This window comes from Protopterus annectens, chromosome 10.part0 (assembly GCF_019279795.1).
Source record: "Protopterus annectens isolate FY-2018-M chromosome 10.part0, PAN1.0, whole genome shotgun sequence".
Classification (NCBI taxonomy): Eukaryota; Metazoa; Chordata; order Ceratodontiformes; family Protopteridae; genus Protopterus; species Protopterus annectens.
In genome coordinates, this window is record NC_056744.1 from 883,896,788 (window position 1) to 883,920,410 (window position 23,623).

Below are 23,623 nucleotides of genomic sequence, written 5' to 3' on the forward strand. Positions count from 1 at the left end.
TAGACACACGCATTTTATAACTATGATTTAAAATTTAAATGGGGCTATATGAAGCTGGGTCTGATGGATTTTTACTGTCTTTATGTATTACAGCCACCACAGCTTTCTTCCAGGATGCTGGTACCTCCTCTCCTTTTAAAATCCTGTTAAATAAAACCTTGCAGATCTTTATAAACAAAGCCTTCCAGATCTTTATCACTTTCTACCCTCTTAGTTTCCAAACCTCCACAGGAGTACCTTCTATTCCTGTAGACTTTCCTGCAGATTGATTGTACATCACCATTTTATCTCAGCTTCTCGTAGCTTAACTGATAATTGTTGAGTCTTATTTAACCTCTAACCTTGGGATACTTAAGTCTTCTATAATATTTGTTAATTTCTGCTATGACTGTCATAAATGGAAATGTTGCCCCTTGCCTCTTTAATAAAAGAATAGAGAGCAGATCTTCATGGCAGTACAAAGCATTGCTCAGTATAATTGCATTTATGTGACACAGCACCATTTCTCTTACTGGGCAGGATGGTATTTAGGAGCAGTGTGATGTGGAAGGGGATAGGCTAGTCGTCTTTAGTTCCAAGAATATCATCATAAAGAGAGAACATAAAAACAAAGCACAATTGCCATCACTGTTCATGTACAGTTTCTGTATAAAAATAGACTAGTTCTCAAGTTTTTTCTAAAAAAGAAAAAACAGAAACATTTACTTCTGCTCTTCCAGTTGTTGATCAGTCACATGCATACTAAAAATAGCAGTGCTATGACCTTTTCCACAAATCTTTTCTTTTATCCCTTCATGCAGTTTGTTCACACTTGATAATGTCGCTGCCAGTGCTCTTTGCTCAAAACAGTTTCTCATTTATTTTTATAAAACACTTGACTGTATATAAGATTTTCTGTTGTACTAACTACTGTTTTTCTAATAACTTATTTTCTTTACTGGTTATTCAGGCAGATGGAAATGGAACTGGATAGCAATCAAGAAGCGATCACTGGGATGGAGAAGGAATTACTGCTTTTAAGGAGAGATAGTGAGACAAAAAATATTCAGCTTAACCTACTGGAAGATACTTTGCAGCAAACCCAGACAGAACTGGATAAGAAGGCAGATCTTGGTAATGTATTATTACTAAGTTCCAGTAAGCAGTTTGTTTTCATACTAGAAGAGAAAGTAAAAAGCTAAATACATGGTGCAGCTGCTTATGTATTGTAATAAATATTCAGTAGTCAGAAAAGTTACTTTACATGATATTCATTAGCTTTGCTAAATTAAATACAAAAAATGTCAAAACTGATTGTTATATTTGATTTTAAGGCAAACCTTAACTAATTAAAAATAGGTCTGCCAGAATCTGTATGCAAAGAAGTTATGTATGCATGAATCGCTGTGTTGAATGAAATATGTACATATGTGCAGTAAATTCATTAATGAAAATTGCATTCTGCAGAGCAGATGCACTGTATAGAGTGGGATGTTTTTGTAGACATGATTTAAACTGACAATATTGTGTAAAATGTAATTTTGCCTGGAGTGGAGGATTGATATATTGAATGCAAAATTTCCTTTTGACATAAAAAAATCACCATTTGAAAAATGACAGCTAGGAAGAAATGTGACTGCATTGTTAGATCTGTCCTTCACCTCAGGAGCTAACTCGATGAAAAAAAAAAATTTTAGTTTGCTTCCTGCAAAGTGCTACATCTGTGAGTTTTTGGATCGGGCTGTACCTCATATCCCCCCCCCCCCCACATTGATAGGTTTGGTCTCCAACCCATACTTCCTTAAATATAGCAACTCCAAGGCCATACTACTTTTGAGAAGAGGAACAAACTCGAAGAAGTCTGTTGAGGTGTTGCTTCCCAATTAAATGACCAGTTCTGAATTTTTTTATGGTTAAAACCTATTCATTCCACTTTAAATTTTAATGCATAACTGTTGTAATTTGCAGTATTTGTCAGTGGTTGCCATGGTCATTCCATGGTGGAGCATCACAAATTAAAGCAATGAAAATCTTAGTCTGTCACAGAAAATGATTTTGCAATTTGTTTAGAAGTGGCTGTTGATGTTTTTCATGAAAATGTTGGCAAACTAAAAAAGTTACAAGATTATTTTGTAAAGTAAATACATTAGTCATTTGACTAGGTCCAGTACCTCTTATAGATGTCGAATGTAGTTTTTTTTATGATGCTGCTTCATGAATTTAGGCAGGAACAGTGATGTGAGAAACTATGTGTGGAAGCCAATAACTTTTTTGACTTAACTGTTCTTTAAACTGTTACTATTCTGCAAATTGCTAACTCTATTCAAGTAAGTTGTCTTTTTAAAAATAAATAAAAAAAAGTCATTATCCTAGTAATTAATCCAGTACATTGTCTCATACATTTTGCCTGGCTAGACCCTTATGGTCGCCGATTGTTTGTGCTTTACTATCAGGAGGCATTGTTTTATTTTATTCTGGAATAAGTGAGTATTTTTCTTAGCACGCCTTTTCGTCTAACTGACTCTGTATTGGCAGATACTATGAAATCTATTTCACCTGGTTTATTCTATTTTAGAACGTTCTCCTCTGTGTAAGGAACCCAAGCGTGGGTTCTCCGCTTGGTCCAGGTGTAGTTTAGTTCAACCGGATTGTTTTTTACTTTTGAAGAGCGGTACTCGTCTGGCATCTTCACTACTGCCAGGCGAATAACCGCACATGTAAAGCATTTTCCTTTTCAAATTATTGAGAGCTTTGGTCAATGTTCTGCTTTTCTCTGCTGCCTTTAAGTTAGATGTACTGTTGTTAAACCTTGTCATACATGTGTAACTGCATTTAGGTAAATAGAGTTTTATATATATATATAACTATTTTTTATTTCTTACTTTTACTACTTGCAGATGTGTTTGCAAAAGTGACACTTTCTTGTCAGTGCTGTATTGTGGACATAGAGCTGCATTAAATTTAGTCACTGCTTTGCTAACTTATTTGATAACAAGGGATTCTCATACTACTACTTTATTAGAGCATATAGAGCTACTGATGTCTTTATAGTGTGGATTTAAAGTGCAACTACCTATTAATATTGTTGTACTCCTGATTACTTATTCTGCACTGCATTTTTTTTTTGTTGTATATAATTTTTTTTCTTCCCTTGTAAACCCTACTTTCTGCTACATCTGTCCTGCATCACTCTCCTCTTACTGACTACATTCACTCTTCCCATACCCTCTACAGCCCTTCTCTATCATCCCACTACCTGCTTACTAGTCTCTTAACTATATATTTCTGTTGAGCTTTCACCTCCTTTTTGTGCTCTCTACCTCTTATTAGTTACAGATCAACTTTCTGTACATGTACTTTCTTTTTCTCAACTTGTATTCTCTGATATACCTTTTTATTTTATAAAAGTCAAACCCGTTTCCCTGAAACAGACTGTTGCATTACCGCCTGACTGACTTCTCTGTCCTCCCTTCACAGCAATTTTGAATACAGTGGTCACCTGCAAATAAGATCCAATGTACCCTTTCTGTGTGTGTTAAGTTCAACTGGTAACTACTACTGCTTGTATAGGCTTCCGCAGCCTGGTTTATCCCCCACATCACCGGTCACATCCCACCTTTCTTCCGGCCCTTCCTGGACCTCATCTTGTTATTTCCCTCCCTGAGTCTAACTTCCCTTTCTAGCCCATTGACAAGTGCTCTGGTCTATATCTATGCTTCTGTACATCCCCCTTAACTCCTTCCTTATAGGTAACATGAATGCGTCCCTATGACCATACTGTTTTCCTCTGGCTTGCTATTTGTACTAACTTAGACCTGGAAAATAAAAGGGAACTCTAATAAAAGTATTCTACATTAATTTGTTAACCAAATGCATAGCTTACTGATTGCTTTTCTTGACTGTGCATGCACAATTGATACCTGGGTCAACCCGCTCCGTTCATCTACCCTACCCCCATTCCCACACATCCCCACTTCAGTTACATTTTCCTCTCCAGTCCCTCCCCTTCTTTTCCTGTCCAACCACTCTTACACAACTTCCTGTGTGTTACCATGTCCAACTCTTGCACTATCAGTCATACAGACAGTCCCTCTTTGCCTATCCTCCCCTAATTAAAGCCACAACTATAACCTTTATATCACACAATGCAACACATATACATTTCTATTCCACTACTAGCATTAGTCTCACTCTGTACCTCTTATCACACTAGCCTCTCCCACCCTTTCACACATTCCACCACCGTATCCACCCCTACAACTTCCACTATACATATAATCTGCATACTATATTTATATACTCTGTAATCTCCCCATCCCTCTTCAATTTCTCCAAAATCTGCCTCCATAAATATACTATACTTCAACTGTATCCCCATTCCTGCAAAAACAAATCTAAATCCTATTATCTGCACACTCCACCAACTCCACTTAATATCTACATTGGTAACTTACTCCTTTCTGGGGACATCCACCCCAACCCCAGCCCTCATGCCCTTTTTCCCAACCACACACTCCTCAACACTTCCAATACCCACCCCTTCCCCCAACCACATATGCCTCAACACTTCCAATACCACTCCACCTCATCATGTACCCCCCCCCCCAATTCTCCTACATCACCTCCTAAACAGCTATCCATTTTCTAAATATTCAAAGGCTTGTTAAAATCTCTGAGCTTTATACCTGGATAGCCCATACCTCCCCTCACATTCTAACCATATGTGAAAACTGGCTAAAATCCCATATCACAAACACTGAAATACTTTCTCCTGGCTATAACATTTACTGCTCTGATGGACCCCAAAAAAGGGGGTGGCGTAGCCATCCTCTACTCTGACAATCTTGACCTCTCAAAAATTTCCATCTCTATTCCCAACATCCACCCAGCTGAACTAATTATCCTTAGTTGCCATCTTATCTCTCACAAGAAGTTTGCTATTGCCTCCATATATATCCCCCCAAGCAATAATATCCCAACCCTTGAACATATCCTGTCATAGTTTTCCCATAATATACCATATGAAACCCTCATCTTTGGAGACGTCAACATTGATTGGACTAAACTAACAATTGAATCTGCACAAATATGTAGTAACCTACATGGATTCCACCAAATAATAACATCTCTCACCCATCTACACAAAACTTTATCTTCCAATTGTACTATTGACTTGGATCCTCACAAACTCCCCCAACCTCTACCACAGCCCCTGTACTTACCAGATACCTTAAGCAATCATATTCCCACCTCCATTCAAAGACACACTACTCAATTACCCAAAACACACTCCTACAGGGACTGCCGTAAACTCTCTAACTTTAATGCCAACTTATTTAACTCCATACTATCTAGCATCAACTGGTCGTTCCTTAGGCAGCTTGCACTCAGTGAAGCAGTGCTAAAATGTAACCATATTTTCTGAGAAACTCTCAACTCCCTCGCCCCTAAGAAGAAGAATTAGAATCAAAGCTAATTACGCCCCCTGGTTATTTAAAGAAACCAGATCTCTTATGCACAGAAGAGATTGTGTTTGGATAGCCTGGGTTAAATCCCAAGCACCACCACATTTCCAAATCTACAGGGAACTCGGGAACCTTCTCAAATAAATCAACAAAGATAAAAAATCCTACTACAACTCTCCACAATTAGACTATAAATTCAATCCACATAAGTACCCTTAACAAAATTCTCCAACCTATGCACCCTTCCACTCCCACCCCATTCCCAAATAACACTCCATTGGAAACTGCTACCCTTCTCAACAGTCACTTTATTGATACAGTCCAAAAGCTCACACATAACTTAACCACAACACTAATACCACTTCTACCACTTCCAACCCAGAAAACGAAATCCCCTTCACCTTTCAACCTGTTTCTACTGCTTACATAAAATCACTTGTACTTAAGCTCAAACCCTGCTGTCCCTCCTCAGACAACTACTCACCTCTGTTCCTCAAACTAGCTGCTGAATCCATAGCCTTGCCTATATCCCTACTAATTAATAGATCCATTCAAGGAGCTACAGTCCCTGACATTTGGAAATCATTTTTCACCATCCCTCTGCGTAAAGGAGGGAATTCTACTGATCCATCAAACTATAAATAGACCCATAGCAATTCTTTCCTGTCTATCAAAAATACTTGAAAAATGCATGCACTCCCAGTTACTTAACTTTCTACTTCAGGAAAACCTCCTCACACCCACACAACATGGCTTTCGGCCATACCACAGCACAACTACCGCCCTCTTATCTTTTACCCATAAAGTAGCAAAGGCTAGAGATAACAACCAACTTGTATCCTGTCTTTTCCTTGACCTCTCCAAAGCTTTTGATACGGTATCTCACCCTATTCTTTTATCTAAACTTGCTAACTTTAGTCTCTCCCCTACTTCACCTCAGTGGTTCACTTGTTAACTATCCAGTAGGCAACAATCTGTCTGATGGCTCTCTTCCTGCTCTCCCTATCTTCCTATCACATCTAGTGTACCCCAAGGCTACATCCTGGGTCCCCTTCTGTTTAACATTTTCACAAATGATCTTCACACATCCTGCAAACAATCCTCCATAATTCAATATGCTGATGATTCAACTCTCATCTCCATTTCTGATAACATCACAGACCTCCACTGACTCAAGATACCTTCTTTTCCTCTGAAAAATGGCTATCCAATAATCAACTCATCTTAACCCCCCCCCCCCCAAAAAAAAAAACTAAACTCCTACTTTTTCTCCCTTGTACTCTCTCAGCATAATGTACCTTTGTCATCACATCATCCAGTAAGACCGTCTTAAAACCTGAATCCCACACAAAACTCCTAGGTACCATGATAGATGATGATGCCTTCCCTATCAAGGACTGATATCGGAGTTTAAGCAAAGAGAAAGAAGTATGGGGGTCCTAAATGAAAGAGCAGCATTGCTAGAGTTTTTTAGTAGAATCTAGAATAGAAGCTACCATTAAAAAAAAGGAATAATTAGTAGAACATATAAAATATTCCATGATATCTATGAGTCAGTCAGAGGAGGTTAGAAAGGATTGGGAAGAGAGATTGGATAAGCAGTTCACAAAGAAAGAATGGGAGGATATGTATATGTTCCCCATATATGCAGCAAAATCTAGAAGATTGAGGATTTTTTCTTGGAAATATTTACACAGATATTTTTATACCCCAAGTAGACTCCAGAGATTTTTTCCTCAGGTAGACAGCAAATGTTGGATGTGTGAAGGGAAAGAAAGAGGTAATTTGGAACATATTTTCTGGGAGTACAGTGAGTTGGTGGACTTTTAGGATTCCCTGTGGTATGCACTGCCAGAGATGCTAGGTAGGCAGATGGGGTGTGATGAGGGAGATGATTTTTCTGAGCTGTGATACAAAATCTGAATTGCCTAGATATGGTAAGGCCTTGCTGTTTCTAATTATAGTGGCTGCCATAAATGCATTTACTAGAAAATGGAAATATCAAAATCTAAATCAACTATACTAGAAGTAACGAATATAGTAACAGAGACAGAACAACTGGAATTTACATTTTTAGAAAAGGGTAGCAGCAAAGTACATAGGAAAAATGGGAACTGTGGGAACAAGTACATACAGGGTAGGAAGGAGGTTTAAAAGAAGGCAGGACTTAAATGAGCTTTGTAATGTTTGACTGAAAATGATTGGGTAGATTATAAGTGATGTATAATGTTTGCAACTGGGAGTGTCAGTAAGGTTTCTATTGTGAAGTAATTGCAACTAAGATTGTGTCTGTATGGTTTGTTTTAATTTATATAAATGTATGATTGCCTGTGTCGTAAGTGATGGTTTAATAAAGAAGTTTCTTTCTTTTAAAAAAAAAAAAAAAAGGTCAGGAATTGAATAATTTATGTAATGTTGCTTAGGTTATATACATCAATATATGTGAATTATAATGTTTGTAACTGTGAGCTTGTTAATACAGTTTGAGTACTTTTATATAATGTCACAAGTGATAATTCAGTAAAGTTGTTTAAAAAAAACATTGGGATGCTGGACATCAGATAATTAAAGTTGGTCTTGGGAAACCATTCATTTTACCACAAGACTTTAATTTTGTTATTGAAAGGCTAACCTTAACTCACTTTAAGTTGGGCAGTTCATGAAATTTTTACCATAGAAAGTACTGCTTTGGCTGGCTATCACATTTACCCACAAAATTATTTTTGAGCTGCAAGAAGTAATGGCAATAGAATGTTACATAATTTTCCACCAGAATGGGATGTCCTTAAGAACTTGCATATCTTTTATGCAAAAAGTGATTTCTGAAGCTCTAATTCAAACCATTTGGCTACAAGTCCTAGAGTAAAGAGAAGTGGGCTTTGCTTGATGTGCTTAGGAAGCACAGGTACTGTCTGGACAGTACTGAAGACATCAGAAGTTCAGAGCCTGTTTCATTTCCTTTAAACCAAGGAGACAGGCCAGTGTCAAAACAAGCATTACTTTCTTCTACAATTACTATGGAAATATTTTCCAGGGTCAAGTGAGAGCTCACTGTGCCAGTGCAATAACCTTACTGCTTGTTAGTAGCCTGATTAAATTTGTCTGCTATTCCAAGCATCTTAGTTTTGGTTTTAGCACTTGTGCTTCAGGCCAGTTATTTTACATTTAGGGTTTTTGTGGACAAACCCTGCTCTCCATAACTCTGCCAAGTATTCAGAACACTATGCCTGGAGAAATATCATCAGTTTCCCGTGCCAGCCTGGTTGACATGGGCATACTGAGACATTGTAGCAGCTGCCTTGTGTTCAAGGACAGTCCCCTTCTCCTAGCACATAATTCTTCTACTTGCGAGAAATGCATCTACGTCAGTAGGCTGGAATCCATGCTCTCTCACACCACAGTCAGAACTCCTGATAAAGAGGAGATTGCCAGCACAAACACCACACCACCCACATCACTGAGTCACACACCCACCTATGCAGGGATCTTCAACAAAAGCTAACCTAAACAGAGACCCCCAAAACACACTCACAAACATTCCACACACAACACCAATCACATCACATCACACACAGTAATCAGCACACCAGTGTGTCACAAACACAGTCCATTAGGCATAACAATAAACCAACGTAGCCCATAAGGCATAACAGTAAACCAAACATATTAGTCATTGGTGACTCAGTAGTGAGACACACTGATGTCCCCCTCACCAGGCTGAACAAGGAGAAGGTCACAGTCAGCTGTTTGTCACGTGCTAGAATCTGCCACATCATGCATGCACTTAAGTCAGTCCACAACAAGTACAAATTTGTCTCTGTCATTTTCAATGTTGAGACGTACCTCCCTGGACTATATGAAGAGGGACATGATTGAGCTCTTAAAGTATGTGCTCCGGGCAGGTATGACCCTAGCCCTAAGCAGCATCCTACCTTCACCAAGAATTATACCACAATTCTAACAGAAAATGAATGACTTCAAAAACTGGCTTAGTTTCTGGTGTCTTTCCAAGGAGATCCAGTATCTGTCTGACTGGGATGACATAGTTGACGGGCCTCGATGGTTTGCCAGAGATGACCTCCACCTGTCACCCCTGGGGTTCCAGATTTTGGCCAAGGCTCTTGCCTCCCCCATTGTACCTTTTTTAGGCTATGTCCCAAAGACAAATGTTCCAATATAAAAGATTTCCACACTTTCTGACCCCAGAATAAGGTGGGAAAGACTTAGGGTGGTGGAGTCTCTGTCTTCATTAAGGACAGGCACATCTCCAGACTTGTTTACCAGCATGACACACTGGAATTACTCCAGATGCAACTGACAGTTGGCAAGACTCCCGTTCAAGTTATAGCCAGCTATAGATTCCCCTCCATGACTCAGGACACCCACTCCTCCTACCTGGACCTACTTGATTCCATCAAGGTACCCCCTAACATCCTGATCCTTGATGACTTCAACTACCCCACCATAGACTAGGTAAACTATTCCTGCACTAATGCACTGACCCAATGATTCCTTGACTTCATCAGTTCTAATGCACTAGACCAGCTGGTCTCATCCCCACAAGGGGAAATAACATACTGGACTTGGTTCTCACCAACATGGGTGACCGCTGCACCACTCCCATAGTTTGTTCTTCCTGGTGAAATCAGATCATCGGTCTGTCTCATTTGAAGTTTCTATCCCATCCAACCCCTCCCCATAACCAGGCTAAAAAACTTCTCAAAAGCTGACCACGACCTCCTAAGGGAGGGTATCAGCAGCTTCACACCACCACCCCCCTCAGAGGATGCAGACAACTATGCTGAACAGTATGCCAGGCCAGTGCAGTATACAAGCACTTGTACAGCTGCATGGACTCAGCCATACGCAACAGAACTAAAACCTGCTCCTCAAGGAAACAAAAACCTGTCTGGTGGTCATCCTCTACTGTAGTCCAAGGATAAAAAGGAACAAACTGCAAATCGGAAAAACTCCCTCCTCCACCTTCACAAGCAAATTAGATCACTAGTGAAAACCTCCAAAGCCAATTATGAATTGAAACTAGCCTCCGAAACAAAGGGAAAACACAAGTCCTTCTTCAGTTATGTTAGGAGCCACCATGGCAAAGCCCAAGTTTGTTCTGAATTAGTACTTAATGGAACCACTTACACTGATTAAGCTGACTTAGCCAGCCTGCTAGCTGATGAGTTCAGTGCAAACTTCATCCCCTTTTCGCCCACCAAAGGCCCAGTTGAGATCCCTGATACTAGTCAAACACCTCACATCTCTGTAGATCGAGTGTTAAAGGTCCTGTCCAAGGCAAAAAACACAGCTTTCATGGGACCTGATAGTATCCCAGGCTGTACTCTGCACAATCTCCAGCAAGAACTAGCTCTGCCATTCAACTGCAACTTAATTACAGGTTTCATTCCAGCAGAGTGGAGAACTGCCATTGTCATCCCCTTGCACAAATGTGGTGCCACTACTGACCTGGGAAACTATCACCCCATTACCTTGACAAGTCTGATCTGTAAAGCCATGGAGCATATTATTATTATGGATCTCATAAACAAGGACATAGGCAGTCTTCAAGCACTTGACCCCACCCAATTCGGATTCGTCAGGGCAGATCTTGCCTATTGAATCTAGTTGACTTCTTTGAGATTGTCACCAAGGCCCTGGATGAGGGAAAGTTAGTACATACAGCTTACCTTGTTCTGGCCAAGGCCTTTGACACAATCCCTCACTTGGGCATCATCGAAAAACTAACACAACTTGGTGTTAATCCCTGTCTCGTCAGATGGGTGGCCAACTTGCACACAAATAGGACCCACAAGGTCAAAATAAGAGCCACCACCTCTGACAGCAGACTTGTCACTAGTGGTGTTCCCCAGGGATCTGTCCTGGCACCCCTGCTCTTTGGCATCTACTTCTCAGAGGTCCAGGCAAAGACTAAGGGCCTGTGGCTGATCAAGTTTGCGGATGACTTTAAGTTGGGTGCTGTCATTGACTCCCCAGATGCTGTTAACATACTGCAAGAGGGTCTCACAACTACAAATAACTGATGCCAAAGTCATGGCCTTAAGTTAAATGCAAAAATGTGTTATCATACCATTCGGCAAAAACATGGCCTCTGCTGATTACCACATCAACAGCAACTCCCTAAGCACACAACTTGTGGTGAGAGACCTGGGTACTCAGTGTGACAATAATCTCATATTCGATCATCATGTGGTGGCAGTGGTCAGAAAAGCCTTTTACTTGGTTCATCTCATAAGTAAAGGGATTGCATCCAGGAAAAAAGGAGGTTATTACCTCTCTGTGCTCCTCCCCCTTCATTAGACCTATAATTGAGTATAACGCCCCATTTAGTATGTACCTCTCCAAACACCTGCACCAACTGGAAAGGCCACAGAAATACTTCACAAAGAGAATCCATGGCCTCCAATACCTGCCCTATACGGACAGGCTCAAATCACTATCATTCTAGTCAGTATCATACAGACTGCTCAGAGGTGATCTGTGTCTCACCTACAAGGCACTATTGGACCCTGCTCTACAAGGGATGCATCCTTATCTGTAAGTCTAACTCCTCGCGCATTACCTGCTCAATAGGCCTAAATCTAATATGCGACATAAACAAAACTTGTTGGAGAGATATGTTTGTCTCCCAGAGGTTGCCCCATCTCTGGAATAGACTTCCCATACATGTCAGAGTACCACACTGACCCTTTTCAAGTGCAGCCTTGATGAGTGGATGAGAAACCACAAATTTGTCCCAGGTGTTCCACCTTTGTTTCTCATTGACAGGGGTGACAGGTGCTGACAGAGGTTTCTTTTTTGGGGATGAACTCGTGGCTAGGCTTGTAAGGGCCCAGGGCCATTAGCCTAGTAACCTCCTATGATCCTATGAACCCAAATTTAATTGCATGTCTTGCACAGCATAAAAAAACACCGAAAACTAGGTCTTTTATACCGCAACAGAAAATTTCTAACTCCCTCTCTTAGACTCTCTCTGACTCAGGCTCTACTCCTTCCCTCCCACTTCTATGCCGCCCCAATCCTTACGAATATACAGGCTACAACCATGTCCAAACTCCAACAAACCTATCACAAGGTAGCTAGATTTACCACCAACTCTCCTCACAACTCTCAACACTGCCTTGAACTAGACCAGTGGTCTGCAACCTGTGGCTCTTTCACTCCTCTGCACTGGCTCCTTGTAGCTTTGAAAAATAATGGCCATTCTACCATACACACACACACACACACACATTGAGTGATGGACTTGCTCTTATAAACTTGCTAGAATAACATGATTTCTGTTGCCATGCATTCCACACACAATGAGAGCAATCAAACGATCCACTGGCAGCAGCAGCATCTCCTGAAAAGTTTCAATTCCTCTCATACCTCTCAAAGTCTTACCACAAGAAATCTGGACAGAGCCACAAATAAAGGGGAGCAAAGGAACAAAAATAGGGATGGACTTTAAATATTGCTCTTATAAACTTAGAAACTTGCTAGAATCACATGGTTTCTGTTAACATGCATTTTCCACACACACACACACACACACACACACACACACACACACACACCTCTCAACTGTGCAGATTTTCACAGAATGTTCTGACTTTTTGCCTCATATTTTTCATCTGTTTCTCATAAAATTGTGGTTTTCTGGCAAATCATTGAGGGCTGAAGTCAGAAGAAATATAGACAGAGTTTCAGACTTCATACCCTCCAGAAAAATTTGTGCTAATGCAAAATCTGTTGTTCTATCAACTTTCTAAGTTTGTAAGAGTAATGAGTCCCTATTTTTGGGCCTTTGTGCCCCATTATTTATAGCTTTGTCCAGATTTCTTGTTTTAAAAGATCGAGAGATATCACACACACACACACACACACACACACACACTGAGAACGATCGAACAATCCCAACAAAGGAACAAAAATAGTGATGGATTTAAAGTATTGCTCTTATAAACTTCTTTTATATTTAGTATAAAATCATTTTAGGGGTCAAATAGGTTTTGTGGCTCCCAATGAATTTTATTTAGTGGGAGAGGGGCCAAAAATTACTCTTTTGATAGTGAAGGTTGCAGACCCCCTGACTCTCTCCAGTGGCTTAAATTCCCTCAACAATTTCTACTATCACAGCTACAAATCACCCACTCTGTAATATACAAACCATCTAACTGCCGAGTCCTCTCCTCCGTGGTATCCTTTTACACCCCTACACATACTCTCCGCACCTCCAACCAATTACTCCTAGATTTATACCAACCCAACAAATCAGTCGGTAAATTACTCTACAAAACCACCATAGCCCAAGCTTGGAATAAACTCCCCATTCACATAAGATCTATCCCCCACCCCATCCCAAGCACTTCAAAAAAGAACTAAAACTTTGCCTTCTTAACAATAAGTCTTGCCCCTGTCACATCCCGACATAATCCACTAAAATACTATATTTTTTCACTCCTTCCACACTGACTTCCTCTCTATTCTACATCGCAATTTTTTCCCTTCAAACTTAGGTTCTATAGCACCTCCACATGTACCTATGTACACACTGCCTCTGCTCTTTTATATATTCCTCTTTTCTCTGTGATATCCTACTCACTCCCATAATATGTATACATACTTTGTGTAAAAAAAAAAAGGTATTAATTGTTTTTAGGTTATTGTACCATTTTGTACTTCTGGAATTTGTGTAATATTATTGTACCGTATTTCTTTTTTTATTCCTGGACCTTGTGTATTATAATTCTTTATATGTGCATATTACATTTGTATTGTAATTTGTCTGTACTGGAGCTTTTCTCCTCGTGTCTCCACTGAAAATGGGCTTTTAGCCCAGTTGGACTAACCCGGTTAACAAATGTCAAATAAATAAAACTTCAGAGGTAGCAGAGAACAAGGTGATTTTTGAGAACAAGTAAAAAATAAATAAATAAATAAAACCTGCTTTTCGTAATACAGATAGTGAATTTTTACCTGGATGTGAACATTTGCAGTTACCTTTTGTAAAGCTGTAAAGAAATTACTTTATCATTCTGGGAGATCTGTGACTGCTTAGCATGGATGATTAAAGCAATCCGCTGTTAATGAGCTTCATCCTGTTGCCCTTAGTTCACATTTGCATACTGTATAATTCTGAGCAAGCTGTCAATCAGACAGTGATTATGGATCAGTTTTGCAGAGAGGTGATTGTCTGAACTAGTTTAACCTGATTGCATAAATTGCAGTATCAGTGGCTTGACAGTTTACACACTTACCCTTGATGCCTTAAAGGTCAGAAGTTCACAGGTTCATAGGTTAGTACTAGGCTAATTGCCATTGTGAGCCATTTAAGCCAGCCAATTACCCCATGTGAGAATCAAACACTGCCCCATGTTTTGTAAGGTACCTTAACCATTATGCCATCCTCTCATCTTTGGGCTTTCCCCCCATTTGCTTTGCATCATACTTCTAATCCTGATGGAGCACTGCAGCTTGGTGGTGGTGGGGGGGGGGGGTTGCAATATTATAGGATCATTGGAAGTTACTAGGCTATTGGCCCAGAGGCCCTTACAAGCCTAGCCAATAATTTAGCCCATGTTCCAACAAGTCAGCACCCTATGCCACTGTCCAGAAGGGACACAGGTGGAATCCCAGGGATGTATTTTCTGTTCCCTATCCAGTTATCCAGGTTGCACTTAAAAAGGGTTAATGAGGCACTCTGCTTGATGTGGAGGGGGAGTCTCTGGGACACAAATATGTCCCGCCAACAAGTCTTATTCATGTCACAGACCAGGTTGAGGTTGTGCGTGCGGGTTACTGGAGTGGTGCTTGACTTGCGGATATGCAGTAGTCCCATCAGGGCAGGGTCTGAGATTGCTTTATATACCAGACAGAGGTCTCCTCTTTGGAGTCTGTAGGAGACTGAGTAGAGGGACATGGCCTTTAGCCTATTTGTGTAGGGTAGATGTTTGAAGCCCTGGATTCTCTTGGTGAGGAACCTCTGTTGCTTCTCTAGTTGCTGCATGTGCTGTGTGAAGTACATGCCAAAAGGGGCATTATACTCAATAATGGCTCTTATAAGGGAAGTATACAGGGGTATTATGACCACCTTGTCCCTGGATGAGATACCCTTACTAATGAGGAGGGCCATGTAGAAAGCTTTCCGTACAATGGAGGCAAAATGGTGGTCAAAAGTCAGTTTGCTATCAACCTGGGTGCCCAAGTCCCTCATGACTGATTGTGTGCTTAGGACCTAATTATCAATATGATAATTTGTAGGGACATCACTCTTCCCAAAAGGAGTGATGATGCATTTTTTAGCATTCTGTTTGAGGCCATGTTTCTGGCACCAGTTTTTTGTTTGGGTGAGACCCTCTTGGAGGATGTCCACATCACTAGGGAAATGATGACCGCACCCAGCTTGCAGTCACCTGCAAACTTGGTCAGCCATATCCCACTGGTTTTGGCCTGCACCTCCGAAAAGTATATCCCAAATAGCTGAAGCCCGTAGACCGATCCCTGGGGTACACCGCTTGTTACGGGTATACTGCTTGAGGTGGCTTCAACTATTTTGGCATGATTTTGCTGAAGATCTGTTCATCTGGATGACGCACTAAACCAGGTTCCAGCTGCCGAAGCTGGCTGTAGCTTAGGTAGCTGCTAAAGCTCTCGTGGCAATTACTGAAATGAGTAGGGGTATGTATTTACTTCAAGTTTCTAAATGTGGTAGAGTACTGATCAAAGAAGGAACATTTCAGACTCCGCCATGCATGAAAACACACATGCAAACAGATGCATATCATAAAAAGTACAAAAGGCCTAGAAATGAAAAAAAAAACAGTTCTGCATAGAAAAGGTATTTGTACACAAAAAAAGGCAAATAAAGTCTGCACAAAATCAGTAAACATTTTAGTACCCACAGTTAAAGAAAGCATAAGTGACATAAATTACATCTTATCCTCTACTGTTGCTATTTCTGAACAATTCTCTAGTATTTACACTGATGACATGCTTTTGCTAGAGGCTCACAAAAGCTACTAAATACTACTGCATATAATTCAGTCTCAGTTTACAAACCTTTGCCGTGGGCCACGCAGCAACAGACTCCAAATTATCAGTATCAAAACAACTCTAATGATTTTCTCCACAGCAGAGAAACTGGAATCCCTTCCATGTGATAGATGTAAAAGATAATGTTAGTCCAAATGTGAAGAACAAAAATATCTTGGGGTAACTCTGAATCCTTTAATGAACTCAAGCATGCACACAATTAACATATTACCAGCAACGTATTAAAACAACGTTTTAGTTGTTTAAGTACATTGGGGGTAATTTATTAAAACAACTAAAACAATGTTATTCTCTTTCTCACCTTGTATCACCAGGATGGTTATAGCCAGACATGTTCTCATACCTAAGCTTGAATATCCCCTTCCCCTTGTTACCCTTCAGTCTACTAAAAACACACACAAAATTCAAGTCACTGAAAATAAAATTTTGATTTGCTCTGCTTGCAGACTGAAAGTGCCATTAGTGCACCTTATATGAAAATGCCCACTTCAGCCAAAAGCTAACAGAGCTACATTTCTCCTTAATTCACTAATTTTCAAAAATATACACCTCAGGCACTGCCCACCTATTAAATGGTTACTCTAAATCAAAAAACAAGGCTACTCCCTTAGAAGCAGCCAAGAAAGAACAATCACATTGGCCAGACCTAGATTCAAACTATAAAAATAAAATAGCCACTCAGCAACATAAAAAACTTTAATCACTAAGTTAATGCTTTCATTTCTAAGTTGAGACGTCTTCAGACTGAATTGAAGCAGTTTACATACACACTGTTCTAATAAAAGTTTTGGACCATATATTAATCACACAGTCAGTATTAGTCACATGCTCAGTAGGCATAATTTTGGAATGTGTCTAGTTTTATATTCTAGATTCAAACTAGTCAAGCAGAAAAAAGCCTCTCCAGAATAGGACCAGCTGCATGGAACCTACTGACATAAAAAATATAGAAAAAACTTGAAGCATTCAAACAAACTTTAGACAGTACTTGCTGGATGAATCTAAAAGTGACTGTTTTGTGACACTGCCTAGTTCAGCAGCTTATAATGGCAGATGGCAAACAAAGTAACAATTACTCTTGCATATAATGGACATATTTCTGCTCTCTTGCTTGTAACTGTATGCTGAATATTCTTCTTCTGTATTTATACTATGAGTTATTCTTTGCTGCATGCTTTGGTAATAATTTTACTAAAAGTTTAGTAATTTCACTGCAAGTTTATTTTTACTGTACACTTTTAGCTGGTTAGTGGCTGAAAAGGATCAGTAGACCAGCCCATCCACTTGGTCACCAAATAGTAAAATAAATGAATCTGTACTTTATACAAAGCTCAAGTTTCGAGATATTTCACTTGTAAGTTATATTTTCATTGTTTTTAATTCTGCCTTCTTGCAAATGTTCTTATTTTCCCAGTTTTCATTATCTAATACTTTTTACAGCTTCCTGGCCGTATATCCCACACACACATACTTGCACTGTTCTGTCATCCTTTTCTGTTAATTCTCATTTTTCTGATAAAAGCCATATGGTTCTTTTGACTCTTTTTTTCTTAAAAGTTGTCTCAGGTTTCAACTTTGTTACCTAAGAAGTTGTGAGTGTTTCTGCCATTTCACACTGAGCTAATCGAAGGAAGGACACTGAGCAAACTCGGAACTATAATATATAACATTAAGTATCCTGTTTTTTTGCTTATTTTGTTCTTTATTTCTTTGTTATTTATAGCACTTTGTGTACTGTATATTTTTCTAGCTAGTTTCACTGTGTGTGAGGTATTAACTGGAAATTGTCCAGTTTTATTAAGCATTTGTTGGGTTGTTTGTTTCTGATAACTTGTTGCAGTTAAACTTTCTCTAGATGCTCCTTTAGCTGTTTAAAACTTTCATTTAAAGGCTCAATGCTGCTTTTCTGCTGTGAGAAACATTTCTGCAGTTTGTTTCCCACCCTCCCTGCCTACTGGTATGGTGTTTTTATAGTTGGTGGCTTTGCAGTTGCCCGCCCCTAGTGGAAATTTGATCTGGGACCCTCCTCCCAGTCTAGTGTCATTACCTCATTCTACCCAGTACAGGGAGAACATTTGAGAAGGCCAGTCAGCTTAGTTTCTGCTACTCCTTTCTCTCTTTCCACTAAAAAAAAAAATTCTAAGCTTGTTTCCTGCCTTTCCTGTGGGTAGTCTAGCCTGGATATAGATTTTCTGTGTCCAGGACTATTTATAGGCTTCTAGGCCCCCGGCCCCCAAGCCTTTCTGTGTTGGAGGGAAGTCTTCTAGCTTAATTTTGTTTCTTAGAACTAGCCAGTTTTTTGTTTCAGCACTCGTTTGTTTCTTTGAGCTCAGCACTTGTTCAGAACTTATTGTAAGCACTAAATAAGCTAAATATTACTACAGCACTCAACTTGTCTCACTGTCTAGAGGAAAACAGTTTCTAGTACTTAACAAGTAAGCACCTATCCAGACATGTAATAAGGGTCAGCTCCCGGTGCTTTCTCCTGTCTGCCTGATGAATCTGGGCATCTTGGGGCAATGCAGTAATTGCCTCATGTACACAGACAACCCTCTCCTCCTACCACCCAACACTACAACCTGTGAGAGATGCACTTATATAGCCAAACTGGAAGCAAAGCTCTCTTCACCCAAGACTGGACTAGACAGTCAAGAGGAGAAGGTAAACACTTGCACCACACCACACTCAGCACATAGTCCCACAAAACCTACACCACCAAAACACACACATAGAAACACAAAACACACATCTACATTCGCGGATGCTCTCAGTAAAAACCTGCCCAAGCAACTGGGACCTCCAAAACAGAAACACAAGTAACCTCCACCCCCCCCCCCAACACAACCCAAATGACACATAGCCCACAAACTCAGTGTGCCACTCAACCACAGCCCATAAGGCAAAACAACGTACCCAACACTATAGTCATAGGTGACTCTATAGTCAGGCACACTGATGTTCCACTCACCAGGCTAAACAAGGAGAAAGGTACTGTCTTCTGCCTGTCTGGTGCCAGGATCCACCACATAATGCATGCACTCGGGTCACTCCACAACAAGTACAAATATGACTCTGTCATTGACCATGTTGGTGTGAATTACCTGAGACGTACCTCCTTGGACAACATGAAAAGGGACATGGAGGAGCTGTCCGATCTTGTAGCCCAAGTAGGTATGACCCTAGCCATGAGTAGCATCCTGCCAACACCCAGAATGATACCACAGTACAAGGACAAAATGATTGACTTCAACAATTGGCTAAGCTTCTGGTGTCATTCTATGGGGATCCAGTATCCGTCTGCCTGGGACGACATGATCTACAAGCCATGATGCTTTGCCAGAGATGGCCTGCACCTGTCGCCCCTGGGATTCTGGTTACTGGCTAAGGCTCTAGCCACCCCTATAGTGCCTTTTTTAGGCAAGGTTCAAATGACAAATTCACCACCCTAACAGGTACAGGCAAGAAGAATCTGAGGGTATTGCTACTCAATGCTAGAAGTCTAAACCTCAAAATGCACTCTCTCGAGGCACTCCTTAAAATGGAGAACATCGACATCTGTGCAGTGACAGAGACCTGGTTCAAGGCTCCAGAGAGTACCCCTGCATTACCAGGCTATAATTCATACCACACCTTTCGGCCACCTAACCTGGATCGAAACACTAAAGGCGGAGGCGTGTCCATATTCATTAAGGATATCCACACCTCCAGGCTAGTTGCTCAGCATAATGCATCCGAGATTATCCAAGTGCAACTAACTCTGGGCAAGACCGCAATCCAAATTGTAGCTTGCTACAGATCCCCCACCATGCCCCAGGATTCCCACTCCTCATTTCTTAATACACTGGAAAATATTTGGGTACAACCTAACACCCTAATAATGGGCGATTTCAACTACCCTACCATTAACTGGGAAAACTACTCGTCTACCAACTCTTGTGCTCAACGTTTTCTGGAATTCATAAATTCCAGTGCCATGGACAACTTATCCATGCCCCTACCAGGGGCATCAATATCCTAGACCTGGTTATTACCAACATGGGCAACCGGTGCTCCACACCAGAGGTCAATTCCTCGTTGGTCAGGTCCGACCACAAGCTAATCACCCTAGACATCCACATCCCTCCCCCACCCCCCATTAGGGAAACCACAATAAAAAATGTCTCCAAAGCCAACTTCACGCTTCTTAACACAGAAGTGGCAAACTTTACAACACCCATGCTGACGGACAATAGAGGTATGTCTGCTGAATCCTACACAAATGCACTTTATAAACATTTACATGAGTGCATGGATCGTGCAATCCTTAACAGAACCAAGATGCTATCCTCCAAAAAAGGAAGCCAACCTGGTGGTCTCCTGCCATAAACAAACTCTACAACAGAAGAAAGAAACTGTTGCAAAAAAAGAGTAAAATCCCATGATTGGAGAAACTCCCTGGTCAGCCTCAGTAAGAAGCTGAGATCCCTCATAAAATCCTCCAAAGCTAGTTATGAAAACAAAATTGCCACTGACTCTAAAGACAACCACAAAGCATTCTATAGCTATGTCAATAATCTCAATGGCAACACTCAGATCTGCTCTGAGTTACAGCACAATGGCAGTAAATATACAGAACCAACTGATATTGCCAACATCCTGGCAGATAGGTTCAATGCTAACTTTACCCCCCTGTCATCCCCTAAAGGGCCCATCTCTGTACCAGAAGAATGCAAAGTTCCTGTAATCACGGCTGCACAGGTAAAAAACGCACTATCCAAAGCCAAGAACACAGCATCCATGTGACCTGACGACATCCCAGGCTGTGTTCTACATGAACTACAGAACGAATTGGAATCCCACCTAAGTACCATGTTCAATCATAGCCTCACCTCAGGCTGTGTGCCCACTGAATGGCGCACAGCGACAGTTATCCCACTCCACAAAGGCGGAGCCACCACAAACCCTGGAAACTACTGCCACATTAGCCTAACGAGCCTGGTCTGCAAGTCTATGGAACGTATCATCATGGAACTTATAAACAATGACATTGGTAATCTCCAAACTCAGCTCAGGTTTGTAAAAGGCAGATCATGTCTCCTAAACCTGATAGACTTCTTTGAAGCAGTCACCAAAACCGTAGATGAGGGTAAGGTGATTCACACAGCCTATCTAGATCAAGGCTTTTGACACCATCCCCCACTCTGAAATTTTAGATAAACTCACTAAACTAGGTATAAATCCCTATGTCACAAGATGGGTTGCCAACTGGCTCACTGACAGAGCTCACACTGTGAAAGTAGCCGACTCCAAATCCAACTTCAGACCAGTGACAAGTGGTGTACCGCAGGTTTCAGTCCTGGGTCCTCTCCTGTTTGGTATCTACTTCTCTGAAGTACAGGCCAACACAGAAGGTCTTTGGCTAACGAAGTTCGCAGATGACTGCAAACTAGGAGCCATAATCAAAACTCCAAAAGATGTGGACATCCTACAAAAGGGCCTCGCTGAGACAGATGCCTGGTGTCAAAGCCATGGCCTGAAGCTCAGTGCCAAAAAGTGCATTGTCATCTCTTTTGGTAAAAACTCAGTACCCATGAACTACCACATAGGTGGTAGTCTACTTAACACCGAAAGTGTGACAAGAGACCTTGGGACACAGGTGGACAGTAGTCTCTCCTTTGATAATCACATCGCCACAGTAGTCAGGAAATCCTTCTACATGGCACACCTCATCACAAAAGGTTTCTCATCCAGGAAAAAAAGAGGTCATTGTTCCCCTCTACTCGTCACTCATTACACCCATTATAGAGTACAGTGCCCCTTTTGGTATGTACCTCACAAGACATCTAAAACAACTGGAAAGGCCACAGAAATACCTCACAAAGAGGATTACCGGCCTCAACGAGATGCTCTATGCAGACCGTCTCGAAAAACTGCAGCTTTACTCCATTGTATATCCATTGTATATCACCTAATCAGAGGCGATCTCTGCCTAACACACAAAGCTATGTCAAACCCAGAGCTTTTAGACATGCTCCACTTAAAGAAATCCCAATCCCTATGAGCTATACGCTCTAGGGACCTAAACCTCATCACCACAATAAACAGAACATGCTGGAGGGATAGATTCCTGTCCCAGAGACTTCCCATACTCTGGAACAAACTACCTATCTGTATCAAACAAAGCTCCTCATTAGCACTCTTCAAGAAAAATCTTGATGATTGGATGGGAGATAGGAAATTCACCCCGGGCATCACTTCTGTGGCTCTGCTCAACAGTGGCACAGGAAAATAATTTTCTTGGGTGGCGAAAGCCAGGGTACCTTTGGCTAGGCTTATATAGGCCCTAGGGCCAATAGCCTAGTACCTACCTATGAACCTATATTATCTTTATCCTGTAACGCTTTGCATATGTAGAAAATGCTGCACAACTTCTCCAAACCCTTCATTTCACTTACCTCTTAATAAAATTTGTTCTACAACTTACTAAGTTATTAAACCTTCAGTTCATGTCTCCTTTCCGTCTTTATAGGAAGCTTTATTTGTCTTTACTGCTAAAAAAGTCTTTCCATGTATGCACCTCTATTTATTTCCTTTCTTTTTTGCCCTTACTCTTTCAAATGCATTTCCTATATTTTTTTTGTTTATAAAATATTTATCATCTAAAAGTGTGGAATGTCCAATATGTCCTCCCAAAATGTCTCCTTTCTCGATAAATACCCCCTCTATACTTCTCAACTGTCCAGATTTTCGCAGTGTGCCCAGCTTTTTGCCTCATATTTTTGGTCTGAGACTGTTCCTCATAAACTGTGTTTTTCTGCATTTTTGTGGAAAGCCAGTGAGAATTTAATTCACTGAATAAGTGCAAACATTTCAGTTTCAGATTTCATGTCCTTAAGAAGATGCATGGTAACAAAATAACTTTTACTCTAGCAACACTCTAAGTTTATAAGAGCAATATTTAAAATTTGTCCCTGTTTTTGAGGCTTTGTCACCCCATTATTTTTGGATTTGTGTAGATTTTTTTGTGCTAAGAGGTTGAGAGCTATGACCACTTTGTGTCTTTGAAAACAGACTACTCACCTAGTGAGACTAACTAGGTCAACATAAGTAAATGAATACATTTTCATGTACAGTGCTTGAAC

The 23,623-nt window shown here is 40.6% G+C and overlaps 1 protein-coding gene across 1 annotated transcript in view; it reads left to right on the forward strand.

Moving 5' to 3' along the window:
* The window catches only part of CCDC18 (coiled-coil domain containing 18), a 2,776,331-nt gene that overhangs the window by 1,672,778 nt on the left and 1,079,930 nt on the right, over window positions 1-23,623 (forward strand). Inside the window, exon 13 of the mRNA XM_044086821.1 lies at window positions 950-1,113. Within this exon, the coding sequence (XP_043942756.1) occupies window positions 950-1,113 (164 nt within the window). The remainder of the gene's footprint in view (window positions 1-949; window positions 1,114-23,623) is intronic.